The sequence below is a fragment of the Ischnura elegans genome, chromosome 8 (assembly GCF_921293095.1).
Source record: "Ischnura elegans chromosome 8, ioIscEleg1.1, whole genome shotgun sequence".
NCBI classification, from domain to species: Eukaryota; Metazoa; Arthropoda; class Insecta; order Odonata; family Coenagrionidae; genus Ischnura; species Ischnura elegans.
The window spans coordinates 88,128,463-88,147,276 of NC_060253.1; the positions used below are offsets into that span (position 1 = coordinate 88,128,463).

At 36.9% G+C, this 18,814-nt stretch overlaps 1 protein-coding gene across 6 annotated transcripts in view; it reads left to right on the forward strand.

The window, feature by feature from the left end:
- The window catches only part of LOC124163923 (NPC intracellular cholesterol transporter 1), a 124,467-nt gene that overhangs the window by 63,528 nt on the left and 42,125 nt on the right, over positions 1-18,814 (forward strand). For all 6 annotated transcript variants that reach the window (XR_006865877.1, XM_046541035.1, XM_046541036.1 and 3 more), the window contains exons 2-6: positions 14,412-14,631; positions 15,132-15,326; positions 15,666-15,822; positions 17,127-17,262; positions 17,823-18,018. Coding sequence is in view for 5 of the 6 variants with exons in the window: in XM_046541035.1 (XP_046396991.1) it covers positions 14,412-14,631; positions 15,132-15,326; positions 15,666-15,822; positions 17,127-17,262; positions 17,823-18,018 (904 nt within the window). In the remaining variant the exon portion in view is untranslated. The remainder of the gene's footprint in view (positions 1-14,411; positions 14,632-15,131; positions 15,327-15,665; positions 15,823-17,126; positions 17,263-17,822; positions 18,019-18,814) is intronic.

Below are 18,814 nucleotides of genomic sequence, written 5' to 3' on the forward strand. Positions count from 1 at the left end.
AACAAACGAGATAAACTAGATATTTAGTAGTGCAATTCATTTTCCACTCATGTCAGTAAAGAACAGATATTCACTCCGATGTGACTCAGTATCCTTTGGCCACCAAGTTTTTGTATGTTCCTTGGGTCAATTTCTGTGCTCAACTCTGTCGAGAAAAAATTTACTTTTACCCGTTGGCTTCTCACCCCCTTAATATGGCAGTCAGTATTGTTTAATTAGATGTATAGCCTAATTACATGGTGCATTTATTTTACATGGAATTATTTTCTGAAATGGAAGTGACTTTCAAGTTTAAACAAGGCGAAACTTACGGAGGGGTTGGGGTTTTGGGGGTTGGAAACCTTATTTTGATCATTATTTTTTTTCTTTGTGGCGCATATGTGGGCGTTGCGCCCCGCCGGCTTCCTATTGCCAAGGGAAGCGAACCGCGGATATCTTGAGGAAAAAGCCGCCCCGACTTTTAGCTGGCTTCTTTCTGACGTCCAAAAGCTTCTCCGTTCGCGTCTTCGATCCGCACCTCAGAATTTTCCACCTTCGCGCCGCGCTTGGGTGGTGGGGCGTCTTGGGAAATATTTATTCCAAGGAGGCCACTTTCCAGTAATACCAGGAAGTTTACGGAAAATAATGCGTTTTGACAAGTTCCAGTGTAAAATATTAACAGTGGCTAAATCACTCGCATTTCCATACCGGGAGTTTTAAAAGTAGAGCTAAAGGCGTTTTTCGTCTATCACGTATTTATTGTAATATATTTAAGACTATATGGTTTAATAGGTATACTTTGGATATTGATTTTGTTTTTTTTTTACCGTTTTCTTAGCGAGGAATAGTGACGATGGGCAACTTCCTCAGGAAAATTTTCTTTTTTGGCCTCAGTGGATGCTTAGTTGGTGGTACACTCCAACGTGCGTCTTCTAGCCACCTTGGGTACACTCGGTATTGCGGCATAATCAAAATAAAATTCTTGTGGAAAAGTCAGAAATGCATTGCATGCTTTCATTGGAAGTTAATGAATGCCAGTGAAGATAATAAATCTTGATAAATCGTCGTCATTATCTTGTGTGTCATCGTTACATCTTCGATATGTTATGGGGTTTTGCTGATAACCATTTCGATATCCCTCGGTGATCCCTCAATCATGCAGTGAAATACGCAGATGGTCCAATCTCAGGTCTCACTCTAATGTAATTTGGTTATCATTTTGTAGTTGTACGCCTGTATTAAAATTCTTCGATTAGTTGAAAATATTGTCAATAATATTTGATTCAAACGATTATCTACTGTTCATATAAATTTTATATCGTAATTTTTCATAATTTCACTTAAGTTTTTACCGCCGTTGATTGTTTTCTATCACATGTTAGTACATTCATATTATCTCACCTACCATTATGAAACAGAATGGAACATTGTGAACATTCATGAAAAGTTTTTAGAAGTAAAGAAATTCAACTTCGTCGGCAAAAATAATAAAAATAAATATTCATTCATTTAAATGGGTATTTGGGAATGGAACTCACTACCAAAAGAAAATTAATCTTTACCCAAAAAACAGCAAATAGATTTACGATGAAGATGAAAAGACAATGCTGTCGCAAATTGAAAGTAAGGATAGCTTCTCATTACAGTGATCGAGTTGCTGTGAGACTTGGGTTTTTCTTTTTAATTTCTTGATTTTCTTCTTATTTTTTATCAATAGGTTTTTTTGTGGATTTGAGTGTATTTTTCATATTGTTTCTTTTTGTTTGCCCAGTAATGTAATCACAGTACAGGCTGTGCGAAAAAAATAGCACAGGCTTTAAATTTTAGTTGCTAATTACTTGCCACCTAACCATTGCCCTATTTGCAATGTCTTTAAATAAATGTATTCTTTGCCGCAACGTTGCCCCTTTCCGTCATTTGGGCCACCTGACGATTGAGTCAGCATTTCCCCGTTATGTGGAGGATAGGCACGGCAAGCTGAGCGGCTCTACTTTGGATGTCCGTCGATCATGAGATCATGCTCGGTCAACCACCCTCACTCTTGATCCAAATACTGTTTTTCGAGTCGAGGCGAAATGTTTACGATCTCATCTATCACAGATTTCGACAGTTTTTTCCGCTGTTTAAAGGCAGGAAAGGCCTACTTTTAGATTTCAAAGCGTGTTTAGTCTGTCTTTTCTTCTTGTTTTACTCGTGTGTGTTCCGCGATGTAGGTACTTCATAAAACTAGTCTCTTTTTTGTTAAACACGTCTTTTTGCCTAAGTGGTGTTCAGGGTTTGTTTATTCACTTCGCGTTTCAACAGAAGTGCCTGCATCTGGTGACTAGAGTTCGTATATTTACCCTGATAACTCCGACAGTTGAAATTAAAGTTTGTAGTTTGATAACAAAAAGTAGAATTTAATTTAATTTGGAGTACTTTTATTAACTCTATCCAACTTGACTCATGTCGCCTTAAACCCTCCCTTACGTTCCTTCGTCGTCAAATTTATTCGTCAAAGCTTCTCTTGTTTTCATTTGTTCTGTTTCTTCTTTTAAATAGCGTTATAACCGTTAAATCTAGTAAATTGTTGCCATGCAGTGGACTTGGACTGAATTATATCATATTCTGAATTCTATCTTCTTCGAAAAGAATATAATCCGATAATCCGTCTATTCAGTACTTAATGTGGACTATAACGTATGACTACATCTACATAATACCCTGCGAGCCACCTCTAGGGTGTTTGGCAGGGGGTGATCAATCACCAGCATGCATTTGGACTCCCACATGCACACCACACCGTCCAAAAAACGTCCCGTATAATAACAAACTATACTACTATATGCTGTTAGAAATAGAATATAGAATAGAAATTCAGAAACATGCTTTAAGTTTTACATAGGTTAGTAGGCTACACTACAATTCATGCAATCTATTTACGAGGTCTATTGCTGCCGTTATAATCTCTTATTGATCGAGGAAAAAATGACATTCTGAATCTGTCTGTTCTACGATCTATCTCTCTTATTTTATTTATATGATCTGATCTTCCGTAGTACGTTGGCGTCCGCAAGATATGGTTAACTTCGTCAGAAAAGACACTGCTCTTGAATTTATCTAAAAGGTTTAGTCTATTTTTCAATCTACGGTCCGACAGAGATTCCCATCCGAGTTTATGTAAGAGGTCAGTTACACTAACAAGACTATCGTAACGACCTTTCACATACCTGGCAGCTCTTCTTTGCACGCGTTCTAACTCTGTTATTAAGCCTTTTTCATGAGGGTCCCAAACACTGGCAGCGTATTCCAAATGTGGTCTAACGAGGGAAAAGTAGCTAATTTCTCTCACTTTGTCGTCGCACTTTCCCAACATTCTTTTAACGAAACCCATTTTACGATTGGCTTGACCGGTTATTTCTCGAATATGTTTATAGCAATGAATACCAGGGAATAGTGGTTAGTCATTCCTCTCAGGTGCAGCTAGGAAACTAGCTTAGGAACAGCCTCGATAAGAAATATGACAATGAATTGAAAATGATCTCACTTTAGTCTGCAGTATAGATCTTAACATTAGCCAAGGTCGAAAGGTTCAAGTTCTAGTTCTGGCGTATATTCGTAATAGCTTCCTCCTACTAATGAATACTGCAAGTTGGTTCTTTGTGGCTGGCATTATTGTGTGCGCGTTTCGGTGAAATAGTGAATGATTTTCAATATCGAAAATGCTATCTGGTAACACACTACCACTTTCAATTCGAAATTTGCTGATTGAGTTTCCCGAGCCCAACGCATGATGTGACCTTCGGTAAAGTTCTTATATTTAGAAAGTGAATGAATTTCAATTATTACTCAATTCAATTATTCTCCTTTCACCATGGTGGAATATAAATAATCTTTCATGATTTTGCATGATTAAATGCAGATTGCACGATTGGGTGAATTCGGTGATTTTTTTCCAATTTAAATTGGTATGCATGAATTCATTTCCAGAATTAAGTGATAACGTACGGTTCCACTTCCGTCATTCAAAACCTAGTAAAGCACTTTTTAAAATGAAACTTAAGTTACCGAAATATACCACCTGTGGCATTCAAAAGTACCCGAAATGACTCTATACTCTTTTTTTTCTTACCCTCAGCTACCAGATTTCTTACTATCAGATTACAGATACTTTGGTTACCTTTCAATTATAATCGTGAATGTGGGAATGAAATGCATCCAGAATACCAAACTGCTCGACCTTCGTAGATGATAGAACTTGAAATTTTGGAAATGCGCGAACAGTTTCGATTTTGTTTAACGTTTTGCATATATAGTGAAACTTTGGCATTTTATTAATTTCTATATAATGGTTGTGAAGCACTTACACTCGCTCGAGCCGTGGTAACATAATAATTATGAATAGTATCATAATATTCTATCTTTTGACGGGTATCAGTTACGTGTTGACCCGAACGCTATCAAAGCTGTTAGCGTTCGGCGGGAACATATTTTTCTCAATACTAACTCATTATTTCCACTATTTCGACTCCTTATCAACCGATGTGTAATGCTTTTTAAATTCTGCGCAGTATCTTATTCCTTCGTTGTATTACTTAAGGTGGAGTCATTACGTTGGAGTATTACGTTTTACTTAATTATATTACAGAGATCCGTGAATGCGGGGTCTTAGAATATCCTTGGTCATTCATGCACGGCATAATTATCCTCTATGGCGCACTTGTGTTCTTTCTTGAGTGTGATGCTGTTACGTAACTTGTTTACAGTAACATATCTTCTCGTTAGGTGTCGACATTTAAAATTTTAACTCGAAGTTTACGCTCTTCACTCTTCTTGAGTTGATCCTTATTCGCTCTAAGGAGCACGAGGCGCCTCTAGCAATCTGGAAGTGACCTTGGCGCACTAAATGCGATAATTACAGGCTGGATGTTGCTTGCTAGAATTTTCTTAACCCACATTAAGCACGTTGGTTTTTCACCTCTGGACGGCTGACCTGACAGAATGAAAAATCCTCCATCTATTTCAGTCGTATATCTTGATAAATCTTGACATGTTCACGTTGTACTTTCATGCATTTGCTTGCATGAGCCGAAATAGTACTCACATGTATCTTTTTTATAATAAAGACGCCTAACTTGTATGACAATTGCCCTAATTTCCCGTAAAATTAGACAAGTTATTTAATTTCGTTTATGGTATGCATTTTCACTTCAGGTACATCATATTTTCCTCAGAAATCGAAGTGACATTGTAATGAGATTGCCGATGTGTTTCCATTCGTGCTGTTTTCTGAACTAGTCCATGGTCAGAGGTCGTTTTTCTATTATTAATAGCTGTCCGTATTTGCCCGCAGTTTTTCATATAATTGTTTTAATCTAGGCTGCTCTTTTGTTTATAATTAATAGTTTAAGGGAAAATATTTTAAAGTAAATTTGTGATGTTACTTCGATAATATTAAGATTATTTGTCTAGGGAACTTTTAATCCTAGTATTTTCTGCTAATATTAATATCTACTTGTACTATTTACAGTGTACAGTACAGTGGCGCAGCGAGTAGGGGGTTTTGGGGGAAACCCCCTCCCCCCCTCATAGCTCAGAGAAATTTTCAAGTTAAATCCATTTTACTTGATTGGATCAGTATTACTTATAGCGAAGTGGTAGGATTAATCAAATATCCCCCAGAAAGCCGTAAAACTCGCCATTTTGAATCTTTATTCTTAATTTTTTTCTTGAGTGAGGCCCCCCCGTAACTCCTGCTTACCCTGGCAGGCATGCAATACCCCCACATCTCTTAAGTAGTAGTTGTGCCTAAACCCCTCCCCCAGCCTTAATTCCTAGCTGCGCCACTGTACAGTACTATTCGGCGATGCCTTTCTGAGTAGTCGTGGACACACACCAGACGTAACGAATGTATTTCGCACACTTTATGAAAAATGACTAAACTTCTCCTAAAAATCGTTGAAACTACGTAGGTTTGTTCAGGTTACTCCTTTCTGCATTTTTGGAAGTTTTGCGTGTGTTTGATTCGATCCCAGCCGGCCGTGTCCCTCAATGGCCTCGGCCGTGTCCTAGGTCAAGTCGGAGTTGGAAGAGGCAGTGTAGTTCGTCCTAGGCCCTCTCTTTCCCTCAAAGCAACTCTTTCATAGGCCTCTCTCTCGCTTGCCTTCAGGCGGGGTCGCTGCACCCACCTGACACGCTGACCCTATTTCTCTTGCTTCACGATTCACATGCCATCGATAGCAGCGAGGCTATTGACAAAAAAGTTGAATCGGGTCGATGCGCACTTCTTCTTCAGACTGTCGTATTTTTTTGTCTGTCGTGTCTGTGGAAGTGTGGAAAAATCTTTCCGATCGCTGATCATTCTTGTTCTCCCTTTTGTACGTGAAAAAGTGGCGTGTTCCTTTTTACGATATTGTCATTTATACCATTACCTACAATCTTCCATCCTCACGTGGTAATGAGTTTCTTCATCCAATGCAATAAGCAACGGACTTCTTACCTAAATTACCAGAGTGACTGAGCAGGTTTTTCATTCAGCGGCTGCTACTCTGTGAATGTCACATTGCTATATTTATTTCTTATTTATTTGGTTTTATTATTTATTTACCGATAAAAATATCATGCAAAGGCAAACGTAATCTTTATTTTTAAGCATAAGTATTTTCTCGAGTCAGTTTATAAGAAAAAAGTTGCTAAAATTATGTGCAGTATACGTTTTGGGATACTCGAATGTACACTTGGCCTGTGAGCCATTGCAAAATTGTTGGTACTGTGTAATCCGTTATTACCGTATTTTTATTAAATTTAAGGGTTATATGTAAGATTACTTTAGTTAAATGCGAGTTCGTACATACATTCTACAACGTATGGCTTATCCTGTTTCCGACTAGGATATGTTATGCTTGTAAGCATGTTATAAGGTTACAGAATTTTGGATTGATCACAGTATCAGTCTTGGACGATCATTCGACTACGTAATTGTCTGATTGATATTGGAAGCAATATTATCATCATAATCTTGTTTTCAGCCAGTCAAAGTAAAAAATAGATTCGTTGGTCTCCATTGATATTACATGATATTCGAAAATATCCCAATGAACAATTTCCCATATTTATTTCAGTTTGTGAAACAGTTTTAATTCCAATTAATTTCTCTAATGCCGTTCGTTTATTTTTGCCACAATGTTACTTTTATACTCCACCCCTTTGCTTCTTAAACCTTTTAACATCTCTAACATAATGTTTCTCTTGACGTCATCTTACGACAAAAGGATCTGCATCTGTCCTTAACTGCGAAATCATTTTTTGGGTGAATCCGCGTGTAGAGTTCATTCCTCGGAAACAGTATATGAATGCGCCTTTGAGGTGTCAGTGTCGCAATGCTTTTTGTGCCGTCATTAGCAATCATTAGTGAGAATATTTTTTCTTCCGCTACGCGTGACGGCCTGTCCTCATCTCATAGTCAGCTATTGGTATTCCTTTTTTCCCCATTATTCGTTCTCGGTGCTTTTCATTCGTAATGGTGGGCCACAATCTTTGATGCAATAACGCCTTTGCCCTGCTTAATCCTTCGGTGTTTATTAACATAGAAGTAAGTATTTCGAAGGCATTTATGCATTTTTTGTGTTTCGTTTTGAAATATGATTTTTATTGTCCGCTATGTTGGCATCCCTTCCAGTCATTTCCCTCATTCAATGCTGTCAGCTTAGCAGCTTACTATTGTTAAAAAGTTTTGACCGATATTGCCAATTGTGATTTTGAGGACATTTAAGTATCACAAAACTGAACTCAAGTTATATATTACGAATTTTATTCGTTTTTTAACCAGTATTTTTATCATTTATGTAATTAGTGGTTAACTTACCTATCGCTCACAATTGTCAATTAACTGTTTTATGACTCGTTGGTAAAAGCGGCGCCGGGATTGTCTGACAAACCCTAAGAAGTGTTTATTTCTTACTGGAATCTAGTAAGAAGTCAGAAAAGCTCCATCTTCTATTGCCTTTGTTTTAATTAGACTTAAATGCGCTCGAACTAATGTAAGTAAACCTCTTGGGGTATTATCAGTGTTGGTTTTGTTAGTAGTGCTGTTGTGAGCGTATCATTTCCGCTCGACCAGCATTTTTCTTGTCACATTGCTTGTGTAAAACCTACTCTTGAAATGAAGTTCATTTAGTAAACCCATCTATACAACGTTCTTATTTTTGAAAAAAATTTCTATTTTATCGCCGAAAAAAATTGTTTGACATAGTGGTAAATGCTGACAAGAGTTGACTTATTTAAGTCCATTTACCCTTAAAAATTTCAAGATTATTGCGCAAGTGCTAAACAATTAATATGCCACGAATAATGAAAAAGCGACCGATCGAGCGGGAGTATCATGTTTGCATCAGTAAAAATGCTAAATTTAAAATCTTTCTGGTGATAATAAGATGGAAATTACCTCATGTTGTTCACCACGAATTTCAAAGATAAGTGTTCTTAAATTTTTGCTTACTCAGATTGACTCAAGAATGTAACATGAAAGGTATTAATTTTTTTCGAGTTGCATTATTTCGAGTCTAGCAGTTGGTTAGTTGTCATGACTCTATTTAAAGAAATTTTCTCAACGTGGTAGTCTCACTCACATACCGCACGATCTTCACGCGTCATTGCTAATTTCGTTGAGTCAGTCTTTACAGATAATGGATTCTTGCAACCCCAGGTCATGTGCATTGCATAACAAGCGCCATGTATTGAAGAGCTTATGGACGAGTTTATTTATACCTGCTTTTCGATAATTTTTATGGGAATTTAAATGTCCTCAATATTACAGTTTTAGGGTTGGAATAATCAAAATTCGACTATTGGTTCTGCGTTTTCAATGGGGAATTTTTTTGTACTAGTTTTCGTTCGTATTATTGCCCATTGTCCCTAGTTAATGGAATTATTCTTCGAAGATGATCAATTGTGCTCATGTGGAAAATAACTTGTTTGCGCGTACAATAGACTTTGTTATTATTTCAATTCAAAACTGCCAATTTTTACGTTCCTGTGATTACCAAACTGCCTAAGTTTTTTTTGTTATGATGCTACTGTTCCAAACTTGGTGTTCTTAGCCCATGTTTATACCTTGGTCAGTCTATTTCTACTTATTGCTAGTGAAAAATATTATGAAATCCATTTACTTCGTAAGGGCCTTTGAGAAATTTCGACATGCAGGCAAACAAAATGAGAGATAAGAGGTACACTTTTCTGGATAATCGTGTAAGTCGTGGAATATTGTGAAAATCGAAGTTAAATTTAAAATTTCAGTATCTGTGATATCTTCTTCGGAAAGTCGTATCATCTTTCTTCTTAGGTTGATACCGACTTCAGCTATGGAGGCTACTCATTAGTACTCTCCTTCGAACCTTGTAACATGTGGAACGAAAGATTTTATACATGTACCCTTGCGCGGTTGTCGAAATAACTGGACAGGAAATAGTACATATCGTCACTCTAGAGGCACGTGTCTATGAAGTTTCGAATATCTGCGTTTGTGCGAAAATTTGCTCCGTATGTTAGGGCCTTGAAGACATTTTTTCACGTGGAGGCAATCGGTGTACGAGTTGAAGGGTCCGCTTTACTGGAAAGTCGTGGGATGTCATGAAAAATCGAAATGAATTTTTTTATTATTCAGAATTTCATTATATAGCCGGCCTCTTTGGCGCCGGTGTAACGTCCACGACTGCCGACCTAGAGGTCGTGGGTTCGAATCCCTACTGGGTGGATTTACCACCATCGATGGAATGGATATATGTGATCAAACTAGTTACTTGTAAGAGAGGACTATCTAGTTCTAAATTCGCTTGGAATAAAGACGCCGTTATTATATATGGGTGTCTCCATAGAGATATACCTGTGGTCACATTGCACCATTGCATCAGTAATTCCGCCGATTACTGAGCGGGGGATAACGATCGTCGTTCCGAAATGCCTAAATTTCCTTACCCCTTTTTTCCCGGCGGAAACCCTTTAAGGGTGGCGCCGGGGATGGCGGGGGGGGGGGAAGGGGAGGTTCGGGATCTCGTGCGTCAGATGGCGAGGGGTCGGCGCCGGCGAATCAATTGCCCCGCCCTGCGAAGAGGGTGTGAAGGGCGGAGGAGGACCTTCCCGAGCCACCCCGGGAAGAGACAACCTGCGCAGCCGGGAGGTGAGGGGAAGGTGGCGCCGGCCCCGGCTTGCATGCCCCCTCGAACCGGCACGATAAAGGGGGCGTGGTCGGACTTTTTAAGTTCGTCATTTTGGCGCCATAGGCGCTATTCATAATTGCTGTTTTTCAGTGACTTTTTTGAATGCAGTGTTAGAGGGTAGAATGTTGGGTAAGCGAGGGCGAGGAAGGAAGAGAATAGGCTTTTCGTTGATAGAAAGAAAAGGAGTAGGCCTTGATGGATTCAAAATTAAACTTAGTTTTATCCCACACAGTATTTATTAAAAACTCTACCGGTACTCTGTTCAGTTTATTATCAAGGGATAACAGAATAAAGCCCTAGCGGTGCCGACCTTTTTATGTCATTATCAAGAGGTAAAAGACTGCTATTGAATCATTTTTTAATTGAATCTATCATGTTACCATTCCGCGAAGTAAACTCACGAACCAATGATTTTAGTAGGCCTCATTGTGAATTGAAGAGGGAAGTACATGAAGGAAAGGGAGGCTGCCAGAATGCTTCTCAAGTACTCTCTGAAAACCTAGTTGGAATACTTAAATAATAATTATTATTACGATCAAAGTACTCTGTTTAATACTGGAAGTACTTCTCTCCTTCCCTTCCCCGGTCCATTTCCCTATTCTCCATGGTTTCTTTGCTCATAGTTAGCGTAATGTTCTTCTTCAAAAATTTTGTTGCACCTGACGATGACTCAGTCGAAATTCGTAGTGCGTTAAACGAAACGTAGGGAAAAGTACTTTTTTTCAATTATACCTTCCACGTTACCATGCCTGATTTTTTAAATATTATTTTGGTATTTCACCTTTAAAAGGTAGGCTAACATCAGTCTTTGTCTTTCATCCTTTGTCTTTGAGCCTTTGTCAATCATCGCGGACAGTTCTCCTTTCCATGTTGAATCTCTTTAAACTCCGCTAATAGCTTTTTATTGTTATTTAGTCTATCGGTGGACCCTTTTCTCTTCATCCCCCTACCTCGCTTGTTTACGTACAGCTTCTCACGAGCACTGTTCTCAGCATCCCCTCCCCACTTGGTACACATCCCTCTGTCTCCTCTTGATCTCCTCTTGCTGTTTCGTCTCCTCTGCCTCCATGTCTGGGAAAACTTCGTATCTTTTTCTATCCGTACATTTAACCTTTTCTTTTCACCTCAAAAACCACTTCTCGAACGCCTCCAGCCTATTCTTACCCTCCTTCAATACATCCTTGTGTTGGCCCCATACATCGATGTGCAGACTTGAAACTTAATTTACGACATAAATAATTACTGTTCAAATATGGACGGAAAAGGTGAATTAAATTGCCACTCGATAGGTGGGAACAACCATTTCATTCATTTTACAAGGGCTCAACATTATACAAAAATATATAAACTACAAGAGTATGCATGTTGGCAAATTAAAACGTCACATTGTTAATTATGTGATATGCAGTACAATGAAATGTCATAAAAGTCTAGAACCATAAATCTCTAAACACCATTTAGATTTTTCACCAGTCTTTTTTTTAAAGGGTTCGTAGTTTAGGCATGTTTCTGTCCTAACGTGGAAGTGATGGTATAAAAAAGAAATACGTACAACGCCGTTAAGTCTCATTGTGTCATTTGCCTTAAGGCTTTTCTATATCCCCGTAAAAAAGCTGCTTTTACGGGCTATGTCGACGCAGCCAATTGTAAATTTACTACTCACTTTGTAGTGTTCATTTTTCGTAAATCGTTAGAAAATAAATGCATAAGGGAGGCTACCTGAGCAATTCCTTCGTTTGAATCTTGGTAAATTCGTAATATTAATAGAGTTTAGCTTTGAGGCGACTGGAAAAGGATATGATGATATTTTACATGGCATGAAGCTGTGCATTTAATGAGTAATTTTTCACGTCTTGTTGGTTTCACGGCCGTCTCTCGCGGGAACTGTTGAAACGTGCAAGGGGGAACGCACACCGGCCGGTTCCACAGGGGTGCTATTGATCCCCTAGTTCCCCTACTCGGGTTTCCCTGCGGGGGCGTGGTGTGTCCGTTTTCGGCAAGGTTAGTGGGGAGCGGCAGAAGGGGGATGTTCCGTGTTCTTGCCCTAATGTCCGAATTTTTGCCGCTTTTTTGTGTTCAATGAGGTTTTCTATTAAACGTCGTCATTCGTGGTCAAGGTTGAGAAGAAGCAACAGGGGGAAAAATGGTCTTATAGGCTTTTCTATAAACTTTCTAGGAGAAGTAATTTGTGTAAATTGAAAAATATGTTCTAATGAACGTCTCGGAGTAAAGGTCTAAGATTGGTATGCAAAATTGTCATTTGATAAATAAGCACTGAAGAAGATAAAAAATGTACGGAAACGTTTGCAAAAAAATTTACATATCATTCTTAGATATATACCCCAACAAGTCCGTCAACATAATATAATTGAGGTAAATAAAAAATGAAAAATGTTCCCCTAATTGTATGTACGTCATCAATGGTAAACGTTGCTCTTTTCATGCTACATTTTCAGAAAGTTGCATGGAAGTAAGGATTTTAATGTTTTCTTACATGATGACGTTGGTCTTAAGCATAAGGTATAGTACAAGCACAACCAGTGGCGCCGACTCCATGGGGCCTGAGGGGGCCCGAGACCCCCCAAAAATTCGTTACTGATGTGAGGAAAAAATGTGACAGGCTAGTCAATTTTTCCCGGAGTGTCCAGATATCGAGATTCAAATGATCAGGGTTCTAATGTTGACCAATGACTCTTCTAAAATGCTTAAAAAACTTAAAATTCACTACTTATAAAATTTACCGGGGCAAGGACCGCGGTTTGGGCCCCCCCAATATTTTTTTGTAAGTTGGCACCCCTGAGCACAACCAGAACAATACTGTCATTGTGACCAAAAAAAATGTTGCGGAGTTCAGTTCTTATGCTTCAAGAATTGTAGACTAATGTAAAAACTTAGCTCGTCACCATAATTTTTCTTAAGTTATTAGCAAATAAATCCTTCAATTGAAGCCAATTCATCATTAGAGTAAAATATTCCTCCTTTTCTGTTATAGAATTACGCTTTAGCTACTGTGAATGAAATCCTGATAAGTTAGATTTTTTTTCATTGTATCAGTATGTAAAAACCCCTTGAGACTTCTTGAATTTGGTATTCATTGGTATTTGTGTTCTAAAGGATGGCTTCCAATGCAGAAATATTCATTCCTTTTAGTTTTTTTTACCATAAACGGTGTAAAGTTGGGTTTATGTTGCTCAAAATAAATTAATAATGAAAATTCGAGTTCTTCAGAATGACATAATGACTGTTCAGTTCAAATTAAATCAATAATGAATGTTAAATAGTGAAAAAATAAGTTATTGCAGAATATAGAGGAGTTTGTTAAAGTAAGATTTTTTTCTAGTTCTTCAGTGCACCAAATATTGATATTTAATGAGATACAACATGATGTTTTTATGTTTTAATGTGTGAGAATTCTGAGAGAGTTGGGGAGGTCTCATCGCTTTATGGTTGCATACCCACAAGGGAAATTTCTTTCCTTTTTATTGTCTTCCCCTCTACCATTCCTGCTCATGTTAAAATGTGGAATGTTTCTTCGGTATAAATGGGCTATCATTTATTATAGTGATATATAATTTGTTCCTCAAATGTCTTCATTGAATTGTACTTTTGTTTTGGCAATTACGTGCATGATATTGGTAGTATTATTTTTAGGTTCTCTATTTTGAGTATGTATTTGTGTATTTTAGTTTTAAAAAAAGTACTTTTAAAGCCTTCCAAATTTTCTTTTTTCTCTTGTCTTGACCTCTTTTAATTAATGATCAAAAATTCCCGGAGTATTGGTCATATAACATGATGATGCTCCAAATTTTTTTTTAGGTCTTCCAAATTTTATTATTTGTATTAAACCCTTTATGAGTAGGATGTGTGAAGACTACCAGAGGTTAACAGGAAGTTTTCAAGTTTTCATATTTGTAATTATTTATAGTAGTGCTTATTTTATTTTATAGATATTTATTTCTTCCCAAATACATTCATGCAAGTAGCAAGGGCCTATGGGCAGTATAAGACTTAGGGTTGCACAAGAGGAGGAGATTTTGAATCACCCTTATTAAATTTTATTATTTTCATGAATTGTGGGTGAGAATGTGCTAATTTTTTCGTTTCATTTTGGGTGTCTTTTCTCTTTTCATAATTTTTGTTTCTCATGTGTCCTGAGTGTCATTAATTAGAAGTAGAGCAAACAATATATATGTTTTAAAATGTATATTTTGCTAATGAATTCTTTGTTTGAAATTGCAGGTTGCAGTAGTAGATGCTGCTGGCAGCATTTCCACTACACCTGCAGGCAAAGACAGCGATGGAGATGATGGCCACTGTGTGTGGTATGATCAGTGCAACAAAGACAGTATGGGAAAGGTTCAGAATTGTGTTTACAATGGAACAGCTAAGCCCCTAACTGATAAAGATGGGCTTGCAGTTCTTCAGAAATGGTGTCCTGACTTCTTGGAATCCGTTGGAGGTAATTTGTGCTTAGACAAATTGTTACTGTTTTCACACTTTAAAAGTAAACTTTTAAGAAATTTATAGCCCCATGTCAGTTAAATCGTTAACTGGTTAACAGAATTGTGTAATACTGTGAGAAAAGTTAAGGCCTAGAAATTTTCCTGATGTCATAGGTTTGAAAGTGGTTGGTGATGAGGGAAAAATGTTGCGTTGTAGTTGGTGGAATAGGACAGGCTATTTTAGCCTAGATCTGAATAATGGAAAGTTCTAATCGAAAAGACAAGGAACCCAATTTTATCTTAAGGTGCACGGAAGCAGATTTTTTTAAATGATTAAAAAATGTAGTTTTTTCAATGAGAAGTGGATCTAATTATGTACTGTATTCAATTGTTTAAAAACGTTATCCTTTTTTCATAATCAAAACATGATATATATGCTGCATGGTAATCATCCTATACTATTCGGAGATAATTTATCAATTGTATTAATATTTTGATTCTATTGTGTATATTTTAGGTGCTCTTGGAGCGAAGACCTGCTGCAATACTAAAATGCTTCTTAGTTTGGACCAGAGTGTAAACTTAGCTGCTGGTTTTCTCAAGCGATGTCCATCATGCATGCAGAATTTAGTCTCTCATATATGTCATCTAACTTGCTCACCATATCAGTCAGACTTCATTAATGTGACAGGAGTGGAAACCAATAAAAATGGTATGCATTATTATGTAAATGTAGTTTATCATATGCTAGTAGTGTATAATTTTATATTGGGATGAACGTTGAGGGCTGAGGATTTATCATTCCTAATAGTGGCAGCTATTTTTACTTCAAATGTGTTTTATACTCAATTTTATTGTGCAATATAATTCTATCTTCACAATCCATGTACTATGCCTGCAATTTTTCTTTTGAGAGCACTCACAGTTTTTATTAAATTTTCAATTTAGTGTGCGATAACGTTTCATGTGATGACTGCCTATAATTTGACATTGTTGATGTACATAGTTAAGTGTTTATGTATGTAATTTTATGTGTTCTTCTGTTTTACAGGGGATGAATATATAACTGCCATTGACATCTATGTCTCTGAAATGTACACCTCGGGAACGTTCAATTCATGTATCCAGGTGTCCGTTCCATCCACTGGGCAGCTAGCTTTGGATATTATGTGTGGAGACTGGGGTGCTAGTCGTTGTTCACCTCATAAGTAAATATTACCTTTGTACCTATTTAGATAATTGTGCACATCTGTTATCTCATGAAAACCCTTTTTATGCAACTTCTGATTAATACCCAAGATCATAACATTATTTCTCATTTTTATCGATTTTCCCAGTAAAATGTTTTCATGTAAAAAAGTAATTTTAGGTGCATGTAAAGTGTTTTGGGAGTAATTACAGAACTGCGTATATAATTTGGCTATTGTTGATTGGGTTTTCAGATTGGATGCATGCAATGGAATATTCAACTTTGATATACTTAACGGTGATTGTTAATCAGTCTTTCTCTTGATGTATAAATTATTTATTTCATGTGTTAAGAAATTTTCAATCCTTTTGTCTACCATAGCTACTAGAAAGAACTATTCTAATAGACTTGCACTGAAGCTTGCAATCAAAGATAGTCACCTAAAATTTTGTCGTTTTCTGTCAATGATACTGTGTGAAGTGTTGGTGTTATTTTTCTGCATTAACAAGTCGGCATATATGTTTGCTCTGAATTTATCCCATATGACAGGTTAATCTTCACTCTCCACAACAATAAAAATGGCCTATATCTGCACTAATCAGTTCATTATTTTTTCATACCCCAGCACTTACACTACTGTGCTAAACACTTATGCCCACTATACCAAACGTTGCTCTGCTAAATGGATTGTAAACACCTTCCCAAAAATCTGGTGACTCAACCCCCAACCAAATTTTAAAATAAAAGGCATCTTTGAATGATAATTTTCCTTCTAAGCAATCTGTTTCTTGGCCATTAGTGGTTACTTGTAGGACAGACGAACTATCTCATAGCTAATCTTCTTTCATTAAATTGATTGTCTTAAATAATGCTATGTTATAGCAGGCCCCTTGCTTTTTCTATCTTACTGTTATTTAATTACTGTACTGTTATTTAATAATTTATTGCTTGCATCAAAAAATTGTATCAGTACCCACTGCACCATGAAACCCCCTTTTCTTTGATTTCTGGTATTTTTTTTTGCTCTCATTTCCAAGACCCACCTGTTTTGAATCGAGACATGTGCATTATGTATTTGAAAAGTTTATTTTCATTTTTTGGAATTGCTGTAAAGAGTTTTCATTGTAAGTTTTTATGTAGCAGTCAATGTCCAGTTATATGAAGTAGCCTGAGTTGGGCTGTGAGGCCATCATTGTTAGCTATCAATTTGTCCAATCATCTTATTAACATTATCCAATAAAACGTGCTGTGTGGGTTGTGAATGATTATCCAAGTAAAATGACTACTGGATGATTTATCCGTTATCTTCTCACTGTTTTCCAGGTGGTTCCAATACATGGGTGATGAGGATGGCAATCCGTATGTTCCATTTCAAATGACATATATTGAAACTAACGACAAGAAGGATGGTTTTATACCTCTTGATCCGCATGTAACCCCATGCAATCAGGCCGTTGATGTGAGTTCTTAGTATACTTATCCGGATATTCGTCTCTCTGCTCATTAAAATTTTGAAAGTGTCTGTAATCTTATGCAATCCTAATTTTTGTTAAGATATGAGTAATAAAGCTGTGGAGGTGACTCTCCTGGAAAATCTGGAGTGAGGGAATGTAGTTAAATATTTGGAAGGTATATCAGGGAAGGTGGAAAATAAATATAGAAAAATCATTCTTGTTGTGTAAGTTAGGTTTTGAGCTTCTTATTTAGCTCTTTGAATTCATCGATGTAATTTTGCAAAATTTCACTCCTGGGGTCATGTTAAACTGCATAAAATCATATTTTTACCAGTCTTAACTGCTAAAATTCATACTACGAAACCATTTAGAAAATTTTAACAAGTCTAGAAAGTGTTGCGAATTTACTAAATTTCACTTTGGTATTTGGTTGGAACATTCAAAACTTGAACTGCTGGTATTGAAAATCATTAATTTTTAATTGAAGGTGCATTATTCGCGATAGTTATTAAATTCTTTTCATTGTTGTCTGTTGCCCTGAACTAATGCTATGGTCAACATCCAGGATAAAACACCGGCATGCAGCTGCGTTGATTGCGAAGGAAGCTGTCCCGCTCCACCTCCTCCCGCACCTCGTCCTGAGCCTTGGACCATTTTTGGAGAGGATGGGTACACCGTGGCTGCTGCTCTGCTCTTTGTCATTGTGTCAACTGCTTTCTTGCTTGCCGTCCTTTGCTTCTCAGGAAATGGGGAGTCTCTTGGTATGCCCTATTACTTTCGCGAAAAAAATATATTCTTGAGGGCGTGATTTACAGGTTAATTTTACTCGTTAAGTTGTAAAGTGCTACCTTTATCTCTGCAAATCATTTTATGGACAGTTTCTGTTTTCATCATACTGCAGAAATTACTTGGGTTTTTGCGTAAAAAAAAACAAAATGGCAAAATTTCTACCTTCAGATACTCTAAATATAACCTACTGATTAAATAATTTTTAATACCTATGGAAGGTGCACATCGTCTGGTTTGCAGTGATGTTTTTTTTCCTCTGATAAGATTTGCATCATCACAGGAGTCATCTATTTATTTAATCTTCATGTATGGTAGGGAATATGAATGGTACCTATCTGAACAAGATGGTTCATATGGTTTACATGATGTTTATGTCTCCTTAAATTTTAGGTATGTGTACTATCATAAGCTATTCTAATCATGGGATGTACAAAATACTTACTGTATGTGAGTTAACTTTTGTTGTATTTTCATCTAACAGAACACTCTTATAGTTAAGAAGTCATTATTTCTCATTTTTTTGTATAATTTAAATGCAGGTATTAATTTTTTCAAGTTTTACTTTCACCCAGTGCAGGAATTACCATATGTGCTTGAGTACAAGTTTCCCTTTTTATCTTGGCTTGTCACATTCACCATGTGATTACTGTTTAAATTCAAAACTGTTGGAATACTGTTCTTCATAAAAAAAACTGATTATCACTAGGTCAATTATAGTTACCATTTCTGAAGTTACTTTCTTTAGCTGTAAGTTCATTAATCCTTTCT